Source organism: Nycticebus coucang, chromosome 14, assembly GCF_027406575.1.
Source record: "Nycticebus coucang isolate mNycCou1 chromosome 14, mNycCou1.pri, whole genome shotgun sequence".
In the NCBI taxonomy this organism is placed as follows: domain Eukaryota; kingdom Metazoa; phylum Chordata; class Mammalia; order Primates; family Lorisidae; genus Nycticebus; species Nycticebus coucang.
This window is the reverse complement of record NC_069793.1, coordinates 4,171,382-4,191,390: the sequence shown is the minus strand read 5'-3', so window position 1 is coordinate 4,191,390 and position 20,009 is coordinate 4,171,382. Positions and strand designations below refer to the sequence as shown.

The 20,009-nt window shown below is 51.2% G+C and overlaps 2 protein-coding genes across 4 annotated transcripts; one reads left to right on the top strand and one right to left on the bottom strand.

Moving 5' to 3' along the window:
* Positions 1–113: 113 nt before the first annotated feature.
* AIP (aryl hydrocarbon receptor interacting protein) lies at positions 114–8,450 on the bottom strand. 2 transcript variants are annotated; one of them, XM_053561951.1, is made up of 6 exons: positions 8,209–8,450; positions 3,449–3,628; positions 1,648–1,836; positions 966–1,142; positions 730–863; positions 114–426 (listed from the first exon to the last, which is right to left on the bottom strand). In XM_053561951.1, the coding sequence occupies exons 1-6, from the start codon at positions 8,305–8,307 to the stop codon at positions 354–356; spliced, it is 852 nt and encodes a 283-aa protein (XP_053417926.1). In that variant the 5' UTR covers positions 8,308–8,450; the 3' UTR covers positions 114–353. The 2 variants fall into 2 exon arrangements, with proteins under 2 accessions (XP_053417926.1, XP_053417925.1); XM_053561950.1 differs by having other exon boundaries at positions 722–863; positions 8,209–8,444.
* A 5,091-nt stretch (positions 8,451–13,541) lies between these two features.
* On the top strand, positions 13,542–18,420 carry TMEM134 (transmembrane protein 134). Of its 2 annotated transcripts, XM_053561490.1 has the most exons (7): positions 13,545–13,813; positions 14,648–14,712; positions 15,192–15,281; positions 15,423–15,499; positions 17,739–17,783; positions 17,960–18,013; positions 18,093–18,420. In XM_053561490.1, the coding sequence occupies exons 1-7, from the start codon at positions 13,640–13,642 to the stop codon at positions 18,173–18,175; spliced, it is 588 nt and encodes a 195-aa protein (XP_053417465.1). In that variant the 5' UTR covers positions 13,545–13,639; the 3' UTR covers positions 18,176–18,420. The 2 variants fall into 2 exon arrangements, with proteins under 2 accessions (XP_053417466.1, XP_053417465.1); XM_053561491.1 differs by lacking the exon at positions 15,423–15,499 and having other exon boundaries at positions 13,542–13,813; positions 14,648–14,723.
* The last annotated feature ends 1,589 nt before the right edge of the window (positions 18,421–20,009 follow it).

Here is a 20,009-nt window from a genome sequence, read left to right as displayed (position 1 = left end):
GAGCTGGGATTAGAACCTTGATCCTCTGGCTTGTCCCAAGGGCTACTCAAGTACCAAGAAATGCCAGGTGATGGCCTGGGTCTCCCAACAGACTAGCTCAGCAGACCCAGAAGGAGATAAATAAGGCCTTTATATACAGAGAAGCATGAAGAGGCAGAGGTGGGTGGGCTGGCAGCAGCACACGAAACTTTGCAGAGTAAGGCAGAGCCCAGTGGTCCTGTCAGTGGGAGAAGATGCCCCGAAAGCGGGCCTTGTCCTCCTCGTCCTTCTGCCGGATCCGTGCCTCTAGGGCTCGCAGCTCTCGGCTCACAACAGGTGCCAGGGCCGGGTCCAGCTCCAGCACCTTGGCAAAGTCAGCCTGGGCCTCCTGGGTGTTCCACACGGCTGCATGGGCCTTGCCCCTCTTGAAGTAGGCCTTGATGTTGTCTGCAGAGCACACCAGGGGGTAGTGGGCACACGAGGGCATTAAGGGAGGGGTACCCACCAGCTACCTGGCTTCACATCTCCTGGCCCCAGGAGGGGAAAGAACCCTGCCTGACCTGAGGCTGCCCCGCCCCACCTCCTAGTCATACTCCACCAGAAATATAAGGTCCACCCCTGTGGGAGCTCAGAATGGGGGTGTCAAAGGCTAGGTCTTGAGCCCCAATTGACAGTGGTGACAGGGAGAAGCAGGCAACTCTCCAGCTGCCCACGCCCCCAGCCACCCGCGCCCAGCGCTCACCGTCATACTTGTTGAGGATGGAGGAGCAGTGGTCCAGCACCTCGTAGTACTCCTCGGCCACCAGCTTGCACTGGCAGTAGTTGAGCAGCAGTGGAGTGATCTGCTGGTCTAGCTGTATCCAGTCTGGGGACCCAGGCTGCTCCTGGGGGCATGGGGCACCAAGTAGGGAAAAGCTGTTAAGACCTGGGGCCCCCCAGCTCCACCTCAATGCCTGCATGCACACCCCACAGCCTCCAGGCAGCACCTTCATCTGCAGGTTCTTGAGGCAGGCGATGGCATCGTAGTACTTGACAGCAGCTTCCTTCACGTACCCCTCCCGGTACAGCCGGTTGCCCTCCTGGTGGATGAGCGGCACTGCCTTTGCCTTCTCCTCGTCTGTCATTGCCCACGGGTCCTGCTGGTACGTGCCAGGGCTCTCCACCTGCCAGGCATGAGCCAAATCATGGGGGTCTGTGGGGCCATCACAGCTTCTTGGCAACAGACCTAGTGGTGTCTGGGCTGGCTGGGCATCAAGACATCAGATTCTACAAGCCAAGCCACTGTTTTGTTCAATGACCGTTCAACAAATGTTCATGTAGCATCTCCTGTGAGCCCAGCACTATGCCAAGTGCTAAGAATAGAACAGTGAACAAGGTGGTGGAAATCCCTAACTGTGCAGAGATAGTGTCCATGGGAAGATCACCATGACCTCCTACAGGACTTCAAAGCATGGACGGGGCAGGCCTCTTAGAGGAGGTGATATTCAAGACCTGAAGAAGGAAGGGAGACCCAGGGGACCAGGAGTCCAGCTTGGGTGTTCTTGTACATGTCACCTCCCCCATCAGCCCATCCCCAGATGCCATCACCAGGGGCAGGCAGGGCCAGTGCTGCTCTGAGGCTGGGCAGCGGTGGTCTGGTGGGGTACCCAGGGCCGGGTGGCCCCTCACCTTAAGCATCTCAATGTGGAAGATGAGAGGCTGAGGGTTCTGCTGCAGAGCATCCAGGTCGGCATGGCCCAGAGAGGTGTGCTCATGCATCTGGGCAATGCCACAGCAGTGCCGCTGGCCCTCCAGTGGATCCTTGCCTGCAGCAATGTTGCGGAGACTCTTGGCCACCAGCGGATACAGGACCACATGCTGCAGGAGGGCAAGTGGGCACCAGGGGCTCTATCAGTGTGGGTTGGTTGGTTATCTGGTCCATGAGGCCCAGCCCCCTTCCCCAACACCATGAGAAGGGACACCAAGGCCCAGAGAGGAGCAGCAACTGGCCAAGGACCCCCCCACCCACTGAAACACAGGAGGGCTTTCCCTCAAAGGCTTATCTGGTCTCTTGGCCCTCTCCTGGGGAAGCCCCATTTTCTGCTACACTCCCTGACTACCAAAACAAACACCTACCCCCTACTCACACACTTCCACCATCAACTCCTGTCTCCCCGTCCTTAGAGGCTCAGCGAAAGTCTTCCCTTCACCTCCTCCTCTCCCCGAGGTATGTACCCTGTCCCTCCCATACCTCACAAGTTGGACTTTACGTCCTTACTGGGGCCCTAGCATATCCTGTTTCCAGCATCTCTTCCTCCTTCTCCTGCCCCACCCCATTCAGGACCTATCTAGGAGCTAGGCCGAGGGAAACAACTTAAAAACTCTCAGGAGAGCTGGGTGCAGTGGCTCATGCCTGTAATCCCAGCATGTTGGGAGGCCAATGCAGGAAGATCTCTTGAAGCCAGTTCAAGAGACCCCCATCTCTAGAGAAAACAGAAAAATTAGCTAGGCATGCTGGCAGGTGCCTGTAGTCCCAGCTACTCAAGAGGCTAAGGCAGGAGGATTGCCAGAGTCCAGGAGTTTGAGGCTGCAATGAGCTGTGATGATGCCACTGCATTTCAGCTTGGGTACCAGAGTAAGACCTTATCTCAAAAAAACAAACTCCAGGGGAGACAGGCATAGGGGATCTAGCCTCTGACCTTTCCCCTGGAGAAGCCACTGGGATGCTGGGAATCAAACTATTCTCACTTACTGCCACTCTATTGGCATAGGGGCTGACTCTTGGGCTAACGTTCACCCAGAAGATGTTTCCGGAATCTCAGCTGCTGGGCACTAAGGTAAACAGGCCCAGTCCCTGCCCTGCAGTAGCCTAGGTCCATGCAGAAGACTAGATCCTGGCCATGCAAGGATTGAAGGATCCAGAGGAAGAATTCAGGCTATCTATTGGCAATCAGAAAGGGCTTCCTGGGGCTGGTGACCAGGAATTAGCTTTGAAGTGTGAGAGAGGATCCTGGCAAAAAAGAGGAGTGAGAAGGAAAGGCAGGGAAGTGGAGCAGGAGGAGGAGATGGCAGAGGCCAGACCCGAAAGTGGTGTGTGAGCAGCCACAGCTTACTGGGTAGATCCTCGCTGATTTCATTATCCAATGTATGATGAAACCATTTTTTTTCCTCATTAATGTTTTAACAAAACGATGACATTATTCAAGGACCTGCTATACGTTGTTTTGGTTAAAGTCACAGTTTCCAACAACCTATCAACCATATTAAGGGAAGACTTACTGTACTGTACCCTGAGGATGACCAGGAGCCAGAGATTTGAAGCAAAGGGATGTACAGGTCATTTACATGTGAGAACAAGTCCCCTGGCTGCTATGTGGCTAACGGACAGGAGAAGGCAGGTGGAGGTTGGTGTGGTGGTTTGGAGACAGGTGGTGGCCTAACCAGGGCAGGGGCACTGAGGATACAGAATAGGGCGCGGCTGGACGCATACCTTAGTGTCACAGAGGAACTGGGCAATCTCCCCCTCACGCATGGTGCACACGATGGTCTCCCACACAGGCAGCTTGAACTTCTTGCCAATGATGAGCTCCATGGGCTTGCCACGTGTCCGGCTGTCATCCAACACGGTGCCCTCATCATCACTGCGCAGTGTCTGGTAGTGGAATGTGGCCTATGGGCCACATGCAAGATTAGGCAAGGTTACAAACCTTCACCCGACCCACAAAGACAAGTCCAGCCCTCAGCCTGTAGATGGCAAAGGGACAAGGCTTACCCAGGGGTCATTACCTCCTGACCTTACACCCGGCTTTACCCCATCACCCAAGGAAACTAACTCACAGAGAGGAAAGTAAGGGGCCCAAGTCATATGGCTAATAGGTGACTGGGCAGAGACGAAAGCCTGAGCAATCTAGCTGCAAAAACTCTTCAACAAATAAAGTAGAACCTCTATAGCTGACCACCTCCCTACACTGACCACCTCCTTAAGTTGACCTAATTTTCATAGACGAGACATGCACCACATGTACATATTAGTACAGCAGGCCTAGTTCCTTATGTTGACACCTCTGCATGATGACCAGTTTGTTACAGTCCCTTGGGGGGTCAACCTTCAGAGGTTCTACTGTATTTACTGAGCACCTACTATGTGCCTAAGCTCTGTGCCAGAAAGTGAACAAAACAAAGTCCCTGCCTCCATAGGGCTCAGGGAACTTCTGGAGGAAGGAGATGGGCTGCAAACAAAACAATGTGCCGTGTTGTGAAGCTAAGTGCTTTGTCAGAAAACAAAACACAGCAGGGCAAGGGCAGGCTAGTTTAAACTGAATGGTAGGCTCAGAGGCCTCTCTCTCTGAGGAGGCAACATTAAGCAGAGATCCACAGGAAGGAAGCAAGCAAGCCAGGCATATACTGGGGTAGGAATTTTCTAGGCCAAAAGAACAATTGGTGCAAAAGCCTTGTAGAGCCGTGTGTTCGGGTACAGAGGCCTGCATAACAGAGAAGCAAGAATGTGGGGGGCTGGGGGCACACAGTGCTTTGTCACAGACATCAGCAGGGAAGCCCACGGGGCCTGTAGGCTGTGGTGAGGACTTTGTTTTGGACCCTGATATGAAGCCACTGGGTGGGTGGCCTGGGTGGCTCCAGGCAGAACAGGGACAGGATCTGACATAGGTTCTGCTGCTATAATGAGAACAGACCATAGAGGGACAAGAACAGAAGCAGAGAGGACAGTTAGAAGCTCACTGCAACAGCTCAGGGCTGAGATGAGGGTGGCCTATACCAGAAGTGGCAGAAAGGTCAGATCTGGGATGGATTTTGAAGATTTGCTATGGGCCAAGAGGAAAAGGGAGGACCAGGGCAACTCCAGGAATTTTGGCCTAAGCAACCAGAAGGTCAATGGTGCCCTCAACTGAAATGGAAAAGGCTTGAGTGGAGCAGGTTAAACTTTGAGTTACCAATCAGACATCCAGGTGAAGAAGGTGAGTAGGGAGCGGTATGTCAAGTTTAAGGGAGAGGTAAAGGCTAAAGATATGAATCTGGGAGTGACCTGACATGAAGAGTTTTTAAATAAATGACACTGTGGTAAGGGCAGAAAGAGGGGGTTTGAAGACTGAACCCTCAAGAGCAGTGGTTCTCAACCTTCCTGATGCTGTGACCTTTTAATTCATTTCCTCCTATTGTGGTAACCCCAACCATAAAATTATTTTCGTTGCTACTTCCTAACTGTAATTTTGCTACTGTTATGAATCATAATGTAAATATCTGATATGCAGGAAGTATTTAGGCGACCCCTGTGAAAGGGTCGTTCCACCCCCAAAGGGGTTGAGACCCACAGGTTGAGAACCGCTGCTCAGGGGCAGTGCCTGTGGCTCAAGGAGTAGGGCACTGGCCCCATATGCTGGAGGTGGTCGGTTCAAACCCAGCCCCAGCCAAAAACTGCAAAAAAAAAAAAGAAAAAGAGAACCGTTGCTCAAGAGGATATGGTTAGGCCGGGCACACTGGCTCATGCCTGTAATCCTAGCACTCTTGGAGGCTGAAGTGGTTGGATTGCCCTGAGCTCACAGGTTCAAAACCAGCCTGAGCAAAAGCAAGACTCCCATCTCTAAAATAGCCAGGCGTTGTGGTGGGCGCCTGTAGTCCCAGCTACCTGGGAGGCTGAGGCAAGAGGATCAATTGAGCCCGAGTTTGAGGTTGCAGTGAGCTATGACACCACGGCATTCTACCAAGGGCGACAAAGTGAGTATCTGTCTAAAAAAAAAAAAGATATGGTTTTAACTGCAGCACTGTGCTGCTCCTCTGAACTCAGTTTCCGCAGCAGTAAAATAGCATTTATCTTGCTTTGTGGGAAATAAAGGAAATAAACTTGGAAAGGACATAGCAGAATGCTCACTTGGCGAGTGCCCAGTGGATGTTGGCTATTGGTTATTTACTACTGCCTCTTCCTGTTCCTTGGGTTCCTCTGTTCACAGATCTACACTACCTTTACCATTTCTCTCCTTCTCTTGCCTGTCCAGAACTTCCTTTGCCAGGCCCTTTTTCCAGAGCCACCAACCCCCCAGCCAACAGGATATGCACCCACACCCTCTCTCTCTTTTTTTTGGGGGGGGGGTTTATTACTAAGTTTATTTTTATCATCTCAAGGTCTGAACACTGGATCCAGTCCAGGTCAACAGGGCTGTTTGGTGCCTCTGGTGTCTGTCTGCCTCTGGAATCTCCAAAAGGCTTAGTCTGCAATCTCAGGAGAAAGGTAAATTTGCAGGAAAACTATAGGAGAGATTTGGGACCGAAGTTGATGATATAAAATACTCTGTACCATCTATGATCTTCTGCAGCTCATGGAAAATAAATAAATAAAAGCCACCATGTTCTGGCTTTAGAGAAATAAAAGTGTTGCTGGTGAGGTTGGTCCTATTGTATATGTTCTATACCTTGATCTCCCTTAGAGATCTTGATCTTGGTCTTGTTCTAAGGACTTACCACGTTCTTTTTTTCTTCTCTGGGAATGGTATTTAGACCTTCAATTTTGAAACCAAATTTGGACTCTTGACTCTGAAACCCCAGTTTCTTCAGCAAGTTGTTCTCTGCGCTCAATCCCAGGGTAACGGTCTTTCTCAAAAGCCTGGATGAAAGTATGTAACTGTGTGGGACTGAAAGAGGTGCGACACTGTCTGGTTTCTCTTCTTTGCTTCTCTTCTGCAGGGCAAATTTGTCCCTGGCTTTGGCTTCATTCTAAAGTCTCCTCAAGTTCTGTTTTTTCCTCCGATTTGTGCCTGGCTCTTCGATTCTGAAATCAAATCTGGATTCTTGACTCGTCAGTGTTAGTTTCTAAAGCAAGATTTTCTTTGGTGGCATAATCCGGGTAAGGTTTTTGATAGAAGGTATTGATAAGGATTTTCAACTGATCATCTGTGAATTTGGTGCAACTGTGCCTATGATTTGTTGCTCTGGTTTGGCTAGCAGAGCTATCATGGGCCATGCTGGAGGGGAGACCTGGAGCTGAAGCAGCTGAGTCCACACCTTCTCTTTTCTTAGAGAAGAGTCCTTTTAGTTCTGCTTTAATAATTACAGATACATAATAGCTGTATATAGAGATAATCGTTTTTTTTTTTGAGACAGAGTCTCATTATGTCACCCTTGGTAGAGTGCCATGGCATCACAGTTCACAGCAACCTCAAACTCTTGGGCTTAAGCAATTTTCTTACCTCAGCCTCCAGAGTAGCTGGGACTACAGGTCCCCGCCACAACACCTGGCTATTTTTGTTGTTGTTATTGTGATCATTGTTGTTTAGCAGGCCCAGCCGGGTTCAACCCACCAGCCCCAGTGTATGTGGCTCATGCGCTAGCCTCTGAACTACAGGCACCAAGCCAAGAGATGTCCTTTTTAATAGGATGGATCACTAAAGCCTGCATCTCCCCTCCGCTCTGAGGGCCACGCTGTACCAACCTAGGATTTTTAGCTGCTGGACTCAGCATGGTGCTGGCTAGGAAGGATGCACTCATCCCCAGCAGCTCTTACTTTTGGTGTGTCCAGTACTAGTGAGGTTTTTTAGTCAATTGCTCAATATGCACGTCCTGTGTACTGTTATGCTGGGCACAGGGGCTTGAAGCCCCCTATTCTGCAGACAAGTGGCAGATGGGAAAGGCACTCAGGAGAAGGGAAGTACAGGAGCAGAAGCAGGGAAGTGTGGAAACCCCGGTGGTCTGGGGGAGGGAGCCAGAGAGGCTGGAGCAGGGGGCCTGGAGGTAAAAAAGTAGGAAGGTGGGAGGCTCTTCACTTCCCAGCCTTCATCTGTCCCAAGGGTGCTACTAGTGCAGTAGGAAAGACACCAAAAAATGTAGTGTCTGGCAAAACTTGCCTCTGGGTCTATTCTCTCGGTTTGCGTCTCCCAAGATCCTTCCCTCTTCAGAAGATCCCAGCCGTTTTATTCACGGGCCTCAGGACCACCCTCGGGTCTCAGGTCTCCTCCAGAGCTGGGTCTGCACAAGCATGGAGATCAAACCCACCCTCTAAACCAGCCTGTGGTGACTGACGGCCTCCCTAGCCAACGCAGCCGCAAGGCCAAGCCGGAGGACCGAGAAGACGCACTCGAATTCACCCCCTATTTAAATTCAGACCAATCAGCGTCGAGCTCCTCATGAGAGCGGTAGGGTCACTGGCCGCTATCTGGGCATGCGCAACCTCTCGCCTAAGGCCTCCTCCCGCCTCGCATGCGCACCGCGCCGCCGAGGAAGAAAACAGATGGGGGAGACACCAACCTTGGTTCCATCCTGAAAGCCAGGGAGCTCTCCTCGGCCCTCTTGTATCACACGCTTTTGGATATCATCCTTGCGGAGTCTTGCGATGATATCCGCCATCCTTCTTCCCCGCTGCTCTCTTTCGGCAACTTCCGGACTTGCTCGGTAGCTTCCAGACGTGCTTCGGCAACTCCTAGAGTCTCGGCATCTTCCGAGCTAGCGCCATTTTGATTGAGGGCAGAAGTCAAAAAGACTGAACGTGGACACGGATAGGGATTGGTTCTCTGCGCTGCGGCTGAGCGCGCGCCTCTGCCCAGGGTGGGGCCTGAGACTATCTTGGAAGAGGAACTGGGCCTGTCGGAGAGGCGGGGCTTGGGGCTACCGGAAGGGCTGGGTGGGGACGTCCTTAGCTGTTGTGTCATTTGAATTGGCTGGAACTATGGCCCTCTCATGTGGCGGGGTGCCACTCCGTTACGTGGTAGATGAGATGTAACAACCTTATAGAGTTAGCGAAATGAAAACAAAAAGCCCACCGGTAGCGCCACACCCTAAAACTACTATTACTTTGTGTATTCCCTTCTGGCTTTTTCTTTTTTTTTTTTTTTTGTAGAGACAGAGTGTCACTGTACCGCCCTCGGTAGAGTGCCGTGGCGTCACACGGCTCACAGCAACCTCTAACTCTTGGGCTTAGGCGATTCTCTTGCCTCAGCCTCCCGAGCAGCTGGGGCTACAGGCGCCCGCCACAACGCCCGGCTACCTTCTGGCTTTTTCTTTTGCATATCTAGTATGATTGTCACGACTTTTGCATCCTGGATTTTTCAAAACATATAAAAAGAGGAGACAGGAGGGAAAGGAGGACATAGATATCCTTGTGGGAGCCAGTAAGCTCCTCAAGAGGGGTGAGCCTGTCGTTACTGCCGGATCCGGATGCCTAGCACAGAGTAGGTGCCCAATCAGTATTAGGGAATAATAGATGAATGTTAGAAATGAGGTGCTCTGGGAGCTAAAACAATGTTTCTGTGCGCCTCTGCAAGCTGGCTGTGAACAACAGCTCTCAGAATCTTCAGCTCCCACTTCCAAAGTTTAGGTAACGGAGCATCTGAGGGCTTATGTTCTATCTTCATCCCATCATCATTGTAACTGTGAAGGATTATTGTCTTTCCCATGTGACACAGGTGCTAAATGTTTCACGTATTTATATGGGTTGATTTTCCAACAGAAAGTCCTCAGAGAGGGACAGGACCTCTGCAGTGAATGGGAAACATACTATATTCTTTATTTTTTTCTTTTCTTTTAGCAATACGTAAAATCTACAAGCAAGTTCTTATCCAATTTTGAAGCAACAAGTAGTCTGTTTCTTATACACATTTTCCCAGAAAATGGAAAAGGAGGGAAGGCCAACCAATATGAGGCTAGTTTAATTTTTTAAAACAAGATATGTACATGACAAGGCAAGAAAAGTATACAGTCGTTTTACTAATGAATATAGATACGAAAACTTCTTTTAAAAATGAAGCTAATTGAATTCAATAGTGTGTACAAAATGCAACAATATGCTAAGTGAAATATCAGTTACTAAAAGACAAAGACTGTGTGAGTCCACTTATAGGAGGTCTCTAGTCGAATTCAGACAGAAGGTAAAATGGTGGTTGTGGGGAGGGAAAATGGAGAGTTCTTTTATGAGTATGGAGTTTCAGTTTTGAATGAATGTCACAATGTATTGCAAATAAAAAAATTTTTAAATAGAGTTTCAGTTCTGAAAGATGAAAAAGTTCAGGGGATTGGTTGTGCAATAATGTGAATATAGTTAACACTACTAAACTACACACTTAAAAACTGGTTAAGGGCGGCGCCTATGGCCCAGTGAGTAGGGCGCCAGCCCCATATGCCAAGGGTGGCAGGTTCAAACCCAGCCCCAGCCAAACTGCAACAAAAAATAGCCGGGCGTTGTGGCGGGCGCCTGTAGTCCCAGCTGCTCGGGAGGCTGAGGCAAGAGAATCGCGTAAGCCCAAGAGTGAGAGGTTGCTGTGAGCCGTGTGATGCCATGGCACTCTACCCGAGGGCGGTACAGTGAGACTCTGTCTCTACAAAAACAAACAAACAAAAAAACTGGTTAAGGGTCAGGGCCTGTAGCTCAAGCGGCTAGGGTGCCAGCCACATACATCAGAGCTGGCAGGTTCGAATCCAGCCTGGCCTGCCAAACAACAATGATGATAACTACAACCAAAAAAAAAAAAAATAGTCGGGCATTGTGGTGGGCGCCAGTAGTCCCAGCTATTCCGGAGGCTGAGGCAAGAGAATCGCTTAAGCCCAAGAGTTTGAGGTTGCTGTGAGCTGTGACACCAAGGCACTTTACTCAGGGCCATAGCTTGAGACTCTGTCTCAAAAACAAACAAAAAAAAAAGTTAAGGGAGGGGTGGTGCCTGTGGCTCAGTGAGTAGGGCCCCAGCTGAACTGCAACCAAAAAATAGCCGGGCATTGTGGCGGGCGCCTGTAGTCCCAGCTGCTCGGGAGGCTGAGGCAGGAGAATCGCAAAAGTCCAAGAGCTAGAGGTTGCTGTGAGTCCTGTGACATCATGGCACTCTATCGAGGGTGGTAAAGTGAGACTCTGTCTCTACAAAAAAATAAAAATAAAAATAATAAAAAGTTACGGGAGAGCAGTGCCTGTGGCTCAGTGGGTAGGGCGCTGGCCCCATATACTGAGGGTGGTGGGTTTGAACCTGGTCCCAACCAAACTGCAATAAAAAAAAAAAGCAGCCGGACATTGTGGCGGGCGCCTGTAGTCCCAGCTACTCTGGAGGCTCAGGCAAGAGAATCACCTAAGCCCAAGAGCTGGAGGTTGCTGTGAGCTGTGATGCTACAGCACTCTACCGAGGGCAATAATGTGAGACTCTGTCTCAAAAAATATAAATAAATAATAAAATAAAATAAAAATTTTAAAAATGGCTAAGAGGGATCAGTGCCTGTAGCTTAGTGGCTAGGGTGCCAGCCACATACCAGGGCTGGCGGGTTTGAACCCAGCCCAGGCCTGCTAAACAACGACAACAACAACAAAAATCGCCAGGTGGCAGGCACCTGTAGTCCCAGCTACTCCGGAGGCTGAGGCAAGAGAATCACTTAAGCCCAAGAGTTTGAGGTTGCTGTGAGCTATGACACCACGGTACTCTACCTAGGGTGACATAGTTAGACTCTGTCTCAAAAAAAGGAATTGGCTAAGAGGGTAAACTATATATTATGTGTATTTTACCATAATTAAGAATGAATTTTTTTTTCCCAGAAAGATGCACAATAAAGTAGAGTTTATTCTGAGAATGTAAGGATGGTTTGACATGATAAAGAACTGTTGCTGTAATTCACTACATGCACGGACAAAGGAGAAAATGGATATGATTATCACAAAATATGCAGAAAAAGCATTCAATGAACTTCTATGACTATTCATGACAAAAACTCACAGGAGCAAAGAGGGACATCTCAGATGATAAAAAGTACATGCAATTAAGTATCAATGAGTAAGTTTTCACAGTTTTGTCAAACTCAGGAACAAGACAAAATACCCTCTTTTGTGATGCTGTTTAGCATGCTTTTAGAAGGCCCCCCAAAACAATAAGCCAAGAAAAAGAAATGAGAGTGAACTATAATTATTGGCAGATTATATAGACAGAAAATCCAACATCATCTATGGGGGTACTCCAACAAATTAAAGAGTTCAGCAATGTTACAGGGATAAAAATAACCTAACATAAATTAGCAATCTTCACACGAGCAATAACCAACTCAAAATAGTTCTCTATTTTAAATTGCACGTGAACTTTATGGGCACCCTGTATAATAGAAAATAAGGTATCACCCACAACAGCAATAAAACCCATGAAGTAGGAAATAAAAACACAATCAGAACTTTTTGGAGTAAAAATAATTTCATGACATAAAAGAAGCCCTGGATAACTGAAGGGACTTATTTTGTTAATGAACAGAACGACTTAACACTTAGAAGATATGATTTCTCTTGAAATTAATCTAGAAATTTAATGAAATCCCAGCAGAAATTGGGAGGATTTTTGAAGCAGTCAAGAAACATTTTCATAATATTTCTATAGAAGAATAAACGTCCATGAAAATCTAGGTAAAGTTCAAAAAAGAGGATCAAAGAGAGGGGACTTGCCCTTTCACATTAAACCACACAGAAAACTATAATAATAAAAATTTATGGTACTTTTTTTATTTTTTGAGACAGAATCTCACTGTATCACTCTCAGTAGAGTGCTGAGGCTTCACAGCTCACAGCAACTTCAAACTCCTGGGCTTAACCGATTCTCTTGCCTGAGCCTCCCAAGTAGCTGGGACTACAGGCCCACACCACAACACCCAACTATTTTTTTGTTATTGTTGTCATTGTCGTTTTAGCTGGCCCTGGTCAGGTTCAAACCCACCAGCCCCTCGCGCCCCTCCACACACACACCGTGCATGTGGCTGGCACCCTAACCAGTGGGCTATGGGCACCGAGCCAAAACACATGACATTTTTAAACACATGATACCACCAAGGATCAAAATAATTAAAAAGTGGTCTTAGAACCAGCCTGGGCAGGTAGCTCACACCTGTAATCCTTGAACTCTGGGAGGTCAAGGCAGGTGGATTGCTTGAGCTTACAAGTTCCAGACCAGTCTGAGCAAAAACAAGACTCCGGTCTCTACTAAAAATAGAAAACTGAGGCAAGTGGATCGCTTAAGCCCAAGAGTTGGATGTTACTGCGAGCTATGGTGTCACAGCACACCACCCAGGACAACAGCTTGAGATTCTGTCTCAAAAAAAACAAAACAAAACAAAAACCGTTTTACTTAAGAATAACACACAAAGAAAAAGGTATGTTTTAAAAGATCGCTTTGGCTGCTGCATGGTGACCGGACTGGGGGAAGAGTGGAAGCCACATAAGTTGTCTAAGACTCAGTTTCCATATAGGCAAAATGGCGAGAAGACTCCATGCAGGGCTGTGGTGAGCAAGGCAAGAAAACAGAAAAATCCCCAGGTGTTTCCTTGCTACCCGAGGAGTGGGCTGCGACGCAAAAGGCGGGATGCCAGGCCAGGCGGCTGGGTCTAGGAAGATTCCCCCTCAAGCCGGGAACCGACTTAAGGTCCGCGTCCCAGCGTGGAGCCCGCCGTCACTCGCCGCGGCGGCCGCTGGGCGGCGCCACGGGCCTGGCGCGCTACTTCAGGAAGAGGCACCCCTCACCCATCCAGTTCGCTCGGCGCTCGGCAGCTCTGGGCTGCTGAGAGTGGTCGGGGGGCGTGGCCCTTACCCTGGGGCGGTGCCTTGGCCCACCCAGGCAGGGGCCGGTCGAGCTCATTCGGCAACGGGGAGGGGCGGGGCCTGCGCGGGGCGGGGCCGCAGCAACACGGGCCTGGCAGGCGCAGATGGCGACGGTGCGGGGAGCCTAAGCGGGCGGGGGCCATGAGCGCCGCCCGGCCCCAGTTCAGCATCGATGACGCCTTCGAGCTGTCCCTGGAGGACGCGGGCTCCGGGCCTGAGTCCAGCGGGGTCGCCCGCTTTGGGCCTCTGCACTTCGAGCGTCGGGCCCGGTTCGAGGTGCCTGACGAGGACAAGCAGTCCCGGCTGCGCTACCAGGTGAACGGCCCGGCCCACCTCACCCCCTGCCCCAGGCCGGCGGCAACCCAGGCCGGGCCTGGAAACCCCAGTTTGGGAGAATCTTTCTAGAGAACCCAAGAGGAGCGGGAGACAACACCCCGACCTGACCCCTGATCCAGAGCTCTGCCCAGACCCTCTCAGTTCTGATATTGGTCCCCAGCCAGCACTGGAGATCCCAGACCCGAGAACTCATCCTCAACCCCAGACATCCTGGCTTTGGGGAAGACCTCGGTATCTCAATCCAGATCTTCCCCATACGCAGGAGTCTACCTCTAGGACCCAGACCAGCTAACAGGAACCTGCTCCCTCTTTGCTCTGGAAGTCCAGACTTCTTCTTCCCTTAGACCTAGAGGCCCCCACTCACATGACTCCCACTAAAACGTAAATCCCCATTCTCCCAGAGAACCTCCACCAACTCTGGGATCCTTTTCTTGGAGACTTAGACCAGATTTCTGTACCCTAAACCTGGGAACCCAGGGCCTGCCCTTCCCTGGCACTCCAAATCCAGAGTCCCCATTCTAGTCCACTGAAACATCCTGAGAGCTCCACACTGACTTCCAACTTTGGAGATCCCTGACCTGGGACCCATGCTAGAAGCCCTCAGCCAACTCCTGCTGGCTCCTGCTCCCCAAAGCCCCCAGCATCCACCCACCTCTTTTCTGGGTTTCAGTTTCGGTGAATCACCAAACTAGTTCTGCGGGGAGGGTGAAAGGCCAGGTGAGCAGCTGTGTAGCCTGCTTTTCTCATCTCCTTGGGAGGGGAGGGAGGGTGCCTGAGCCCTGTAACCCCTCTGAGCCCTGTGTTCTGGAACAGAACCTAGAGAATGACGAGGATGGAGCCCAGGCCTCTCCGGAGCAGGATGGGGGAGTCAGCACCAGGTCAGGGCCAGGTGGGGACCCACCCCTGTTCCACAAGCCCTGTGCCTCTGGCTTCTGTCTCCAGGGATCCCGTCGAATCCCCCACCCTGCTTCCCTCAGCTATCTTATCCTCTGTCCCCACTCCCTTCATGGAAGTCCGTATACTGCAGGGTCACCTGTCTTAGTACCCAGCCTCATTTGCTCACCTTATCAGGCTCTATCCTGCAGGAACTCCCAGCCTGTTCTGGGGCCCACTGTCCCACAGGCCACCTGTCCTGTAGTAACCCCTTCATGCTTGTCCCCACCCTTACCCCACCCCCAGTCCTGCAGAAATCCCCAGCCCTTCACTTTATCCATGCCCCCAGTCCCCTCTCAGGGCCTCCTCTATCCTGCAGGGGGCAGCCCTAGTCCTTGTACCACCCCTGCACTTCACCGTGACTCCTGTCCTGAAGGGATCCCCTTCTGTCCCTCCTCCCCCTCACTGGGCAACTGTCCTGCAGGGACCCTGGCCGAACCTCCATCCGAAGCTCCCAGTGGTCCTTTAGCACCATCAGCAGCAGCACCCAGCGTTCATACAACACCTGCTGCAGGTGAGCCTGGCCATGCTCAAGCCCCACCCTCTGAGCCCCCTGCGGCCTCTGCCCCAACACAGGCAGCCCTGGCTCTCCCACACAGCCTCCTCCAGCCCCCACTTTACCTCTTTCACCCCACCCTGCTCTCCTGCCACCCAGCTGGACCCAGCACCCTTTGATCCAGAAGAACCGCCGGGTAGTGCTGGCTTCCTTCCTGCTCCTGCTGCTGGGGCTGGGTGAGTGCCCAAGGGCCCCCTGCTTGCCCCTGGGGGAGGGTCTGCTCTCCTTTTGTGCAGGCTCTGCATTCCCCACCCATTAATAGATTGAAGCTCTCAACATCCTAAGGAGGCAGGTGGCTGCCCTTGCCACATGCTCATTTTACAGGTGAGGAAATTGAGGCCTTGAGAGGGGCATGCCCAGGCTCCCTGGTCACACAGCCAAGAAATAAGACATAGCTGAAAATGGAACCTGGTTCAGTGCTTCAAAGTCTTTTCCTTTTTTGTGTGTGTAAGATTTAATCTATTCAATCCAGTGGCTCTCAACCTTCCCAATGCTGTGGCCCTTTAATACAGTTCCTGTGGGTCGCAACCTACAGGTTGAGAACTGCTGCAGGAGACAGAATACTAACAGTTACCGTTTCTTCTGTGTCTACTTGAGGCCAGGTTGGAGGCAGGGTCCAGATCTCTGTGCAGGGGTCAGGAATATATGCCTGTCGCCATGGGCAGGGATGCCGAGATCCCTGCCAGCCTAGATCCACCAGGCACCTGTCACTTCCCCTTCTCTGGAGTTAAGAGCTGACAGGGACTTCTTTCCCACTCCACTTCTTACCCCATAGCTCTGATGGGGAAACTGAGGCCCAGAGCAGGCAGATCTCACAACAAGATGTTTTCTAACTCCCAGGCTCCTCAATATATGAGGCTGAGGAGGCAGAGTCCCCAGAAAGGTTCCAGGAGTCCTGAGGGGACATGAAAGGGGACTACCTATGGCTGCTGCCCTAATTCCCTTCCCTCCCTTCTCCGGGAAGGCCAAAGCCCCCAGGCCAAAAAGCCCAGCCCCAGCTCTGGAGTTGTGTGCAGGGGAGGGAGCTGCCACATCCCAGCACCACTGCATGGCAGACACTGGTGGTGCTGGCCACAGACCTCTCCTTTTATTCTCCCAACAAGCCAGCTGGGCAAGCATCATCACTATCTAGTTTCAGAATAAGGACACAGGCTCACGCAGGTGAAGCGACCTGCTCAGATTGCAGCTGTGATGTAGATGAGCTGTGATTTAAACTCACATCTATGACACTGCCAAACCTGGGGGCCACCACAGGTCCAGAAAGGGCCTTTGAAGAATTAGAAAAGGATATCCCCTGAGAGAGCAGGGCCCACATGGAGTTAGTGTCCAGTCCCATCATGCCCTTTTTGAGGAGCATTGTGCAGTGCACAAAGCAACAGCAGTCCATGGTGACCCCTCAAGCCCCCAGGCTCTGCCACCCACCTTTTCAGACCCCGAAATCCTCTCCCCACCTTCCATCCATTCTCTAACTGGGTACTGAGGACTCTGGGTCTGAAAAGTGGACCGGTCTTAACCATACCACCTTCCCCAGGGCTCGCTGTGCTCCACCAAAGCCCACATCCTTCCTGGGGGCTTAAAGGCCCTACCAAGTTTCCCCAGCCTGGCCTCTTGCCTCTCCAGTCCTGCCAAATGCTGGACACTCTCAGACAGCCCCATGTTCCTTCCAGGCTCCAGATATTTGCTGTGCTGTTCAGTGTCTGGAACTCTCTTTCTCTTTGCCTGGACAATGCCCATAGCAAAGCCTCTAGAGTCAGACAGCTCCCATCTTCCACCTGCAGCCTTGTGGGCAAGTTACTTGCTTTCTCTGTACCTCAGTTTCATCTTTGATGAAGTGGGTATGGTGATAACACCTGTCTCATTTGGTCAAGGTGACAAATAAGACAGTGCACATAACACACTTAGCTCAGTGCCTGGCAGTAACTAGTAAGTGGCCAATAAACATTAATTGCTGCCACTCAGCTTAGACTTCACCACCTCCAAGAAATCCTCCCTGGTCCCCAGCCTGATTAAGGCCACTCCCCCAGGCGCCCACACTACCCTCTTCTTACCCCCACCCTATATCCTGGTCACCTGAGTTGTAGCCTTCAGGTTCTTGGTCCCTCCACTAAGAGAGGGCCAGGTCAGGGACCTCATCTGCCTTTCATCCCGGAATTCTCAGTACCAGCAACGCAGCAGGTGTTCCAGAAATGTCTATGGAATGACTGAAAGGCCACACTAAGGAGCAAAAACCTCTCATTTCACAGACATTTCCCAGGGCCGGCCAAGCGCCCTGCTCTGAAAATACCACTTGGTGAGCTTCCTGGGGGAGGGTCTCTGGCAGCTCTGGGCTGCTGAGAGTGGTCGGGGGCACCATTCCTAGGTCCGCGCCCTCACCCCTGTTTCTGTCCTCACCCCTGTGGCATCATCTGTGTGCAGTGCTAATCCTGGTCGGCGTGGGACTGGAAGTGGCCCCTTCTCCAGGTGAGCGCCCCCTCGTCCCCCCACAGGCAGCGGTCACCCCTGTCTTGTGCCCATGGATGCCGGGCAGGCCCGTCCCGCAGGGAAGGGCCCCTTATTCGGCTGAGAATGAGGCTTGGCAGGGAAAAAGGACTCGCGGCCCGCCGCCTCGCCCTGAGCCGGCCCTCCTCCTGCCACAGGTGTCTCTAGCGCCATCTTCTTCGTGCCTGGCTTCCTGTTGCTGGTCCCGGGAGGTGAGAGCAGGTGCCGGGCCTGGGGAGTGGGGGGTGGGGTGGGGGCGGGGCCCGGAGCTAACCGGCCCCGCCCACACAGTCTACCACGTGATCTTCATCTACTGCGCTGTCAAGGGCCACCGGGGCTTCCAGTTCTTCTACCTGCCCTACTTCGAGAAGTGAGCCCCGGCGTACCGCCGAGGCCACGGGGGTGCCCCTCGAACCCCGCCCCGTTCCGTTCCATCAGCTTAAGGGAGAAGACCCTCCAGGACCCTCGGAAGCCCAGCCATCGGGTGGTTGCTCAGGAAGTTTGGGGCGCGCAGGCCTGGCCCTGGGACAGTCACCCCTCCCCCACTCTGTGCCTTAACTTATTCGCGGACCCTGGGGCTGCTAGGTTGATGTTATTTTGTGCTAATAAAAGGGTAATTCTGGCAGAGACAATTGCTGACTTCTTGTCACATCACACCTGGCCAGGCCTACCAACCTGTCCGACCCCCTCCCACAAAGGCTGAGGAAAGGACAGAACCCTAGGCGATTAAGTCCTGGTGCTCTGAGACTTGCTCAAGGTCATGTGGGGTGTTTGGAGCAGATCGGAGCCTGGGACTGTGGTGCTTTGAGCCTGGAGGGGGCTGGACAGCCTTCCCAGTCTCACCCAGCCCTTAGGCTGAGTCTGTCCTTGTTTCTGTCTGATGGCCCTAGCTGAGGGTACTCAGATGAAGCTGGCTTGGGGCCTGGAGGGTGGTACCCTCGTTCCAGCCTGGCTCTGGGGCTTTGGACTGCCACAGCCAGCTCTGAATGTGGGCCATGCCAAGGCAAGCAACCTAATCCACTACCCCGCTTCCTGGCACAGAGGTTAGGAGAACCCCAGTGGCAGAGGGCAAGGGCACCAGGTTCTGTGTGACAAAGAGCTTCAGTGATCAGAGACTTTCAGAACCATAGAATGTGGCTGGTGCAGTGGCTCACATTTGTCTGTAATCCTAACACTCTGGGAGGCCGAGGCAGGTAGATTGCTTGAGCTCATGAGTTTGAGATCAGCCTGAGCCAGAGCAAGACCTCATCTCTAAAAATAGCCAGGCATTGTGGTGGGGGCCTGTAGTCCCAGCTATGTGGGAGGTTGAGGCAAGAGAATTGTTTAAGCCTAAGAGTTTGAGGTTGCTGTGAGCTGTGATGCCGCCACACTCTACCAAGGTGACAAAGTGAGACTCTGTCTCAAAAAAAAAGAACCACAGAATGTTAGAAACTGACCATCTCAGAATTTTGGAAAAATTTCAGAGCAGCTCAGAATCTTAGGAAACAAGAAACAGAATCTTTGAGAACCCTAAAATCTGGATTGTAATAGCTACCAGTGAGCTAGCTCTTGTAAGACACCAGGCTGTGTGGTGAGCACTTACCACAGGTTATGTTTGTAATTCTCCCTACCTTGGCCCCATTTAAGATAAAATAAAAACTAGAGAAATGAAATTAAAAAGATGTATGGAATACAAGGCCACAGTTTTGTGGCCTTTGAGGCTTTTGTTATTTTGGCGGGGGGTTAGTTTTGGGGTTTGTTTTTAGATAGTCTCACTCTGTTGGTCCAGCCTAGAATGCATTAACCTCAGCCTAGCTCAAATTCCTTGGCTCAAGCAATCTTCCCACCTCAGCCTCCTGAGTGACTGGGACTATAGGTGCCCCTCGTGACTCCCAGCTAATTTCTTTTTCTATTTTTGGTAAAGGTGGGAACCTCGCTCTTTTAGGCTGGTCTTGAATTCCTGAGCTTGAGTGATCCTCTTGCCTTGGCCTCCCAGAGGGCTGGGATTACAGGAGTGAGCCACCACAGCCAACCAACAAACACACAATTTAATCAGATGAATCAGACGTTAAATTACGTTTCAATAAATATAACAAACATAGGAAAAAATAAAACTGGTAAAAACCATTTATTGAAAGTGAGCAAATAGACAATTAACAAAGTCAGAAATATACTTAAAACTTTTTATCATTCTACAATCTTAACAAAAAGTTATTCTAGAAGTGGTGA

Bases quoted from the DNA above. Each gene is read 5' to 3' on its own strand.
- AIP (XM_053561950.1), bottom strand. From the start codon at position 8,307: ATGGCGGATATCATCGCAAGACTCCGCAAGGATGATATCCAAAAGCGT. The intron at 864-965 runs GTGCTGCCTGGA...CCATGCCCCCAG, and splicing joins TCAAGAACCTGCAGATGAAG to GAGCAGCCTGGGTCCCCAGA. The intron at 427-721 runs GTGAGCGCTGGG...TGTGCTCTGCAG, and splicing joins CATCCTCAACAAGTATGACG to ACAACATCAAGGCCTACTTC.
- TMEM134 (XM_053561490.1), top strand. From the start codon at position 13,640: ATGAGCGCCGCCCGGCCCCAGTTCAGCATCGATGACGCCTTCGAGCTG. The intron at 13,814-14,647 runs GTGAACGGCCCG...GTTCTGGAACAG, and splicing joins AGTCCCGGCTGCGCTACCAG to AACCTAGAGAATGACGAGGA. The intron at 18,014-18,092 runs GTGAGAGCAGGT...CCGCCCACACAG, and splicing joins CCTGTTGCTGGTCCCGGGAG to TCTACCACGTGATCTTCATC.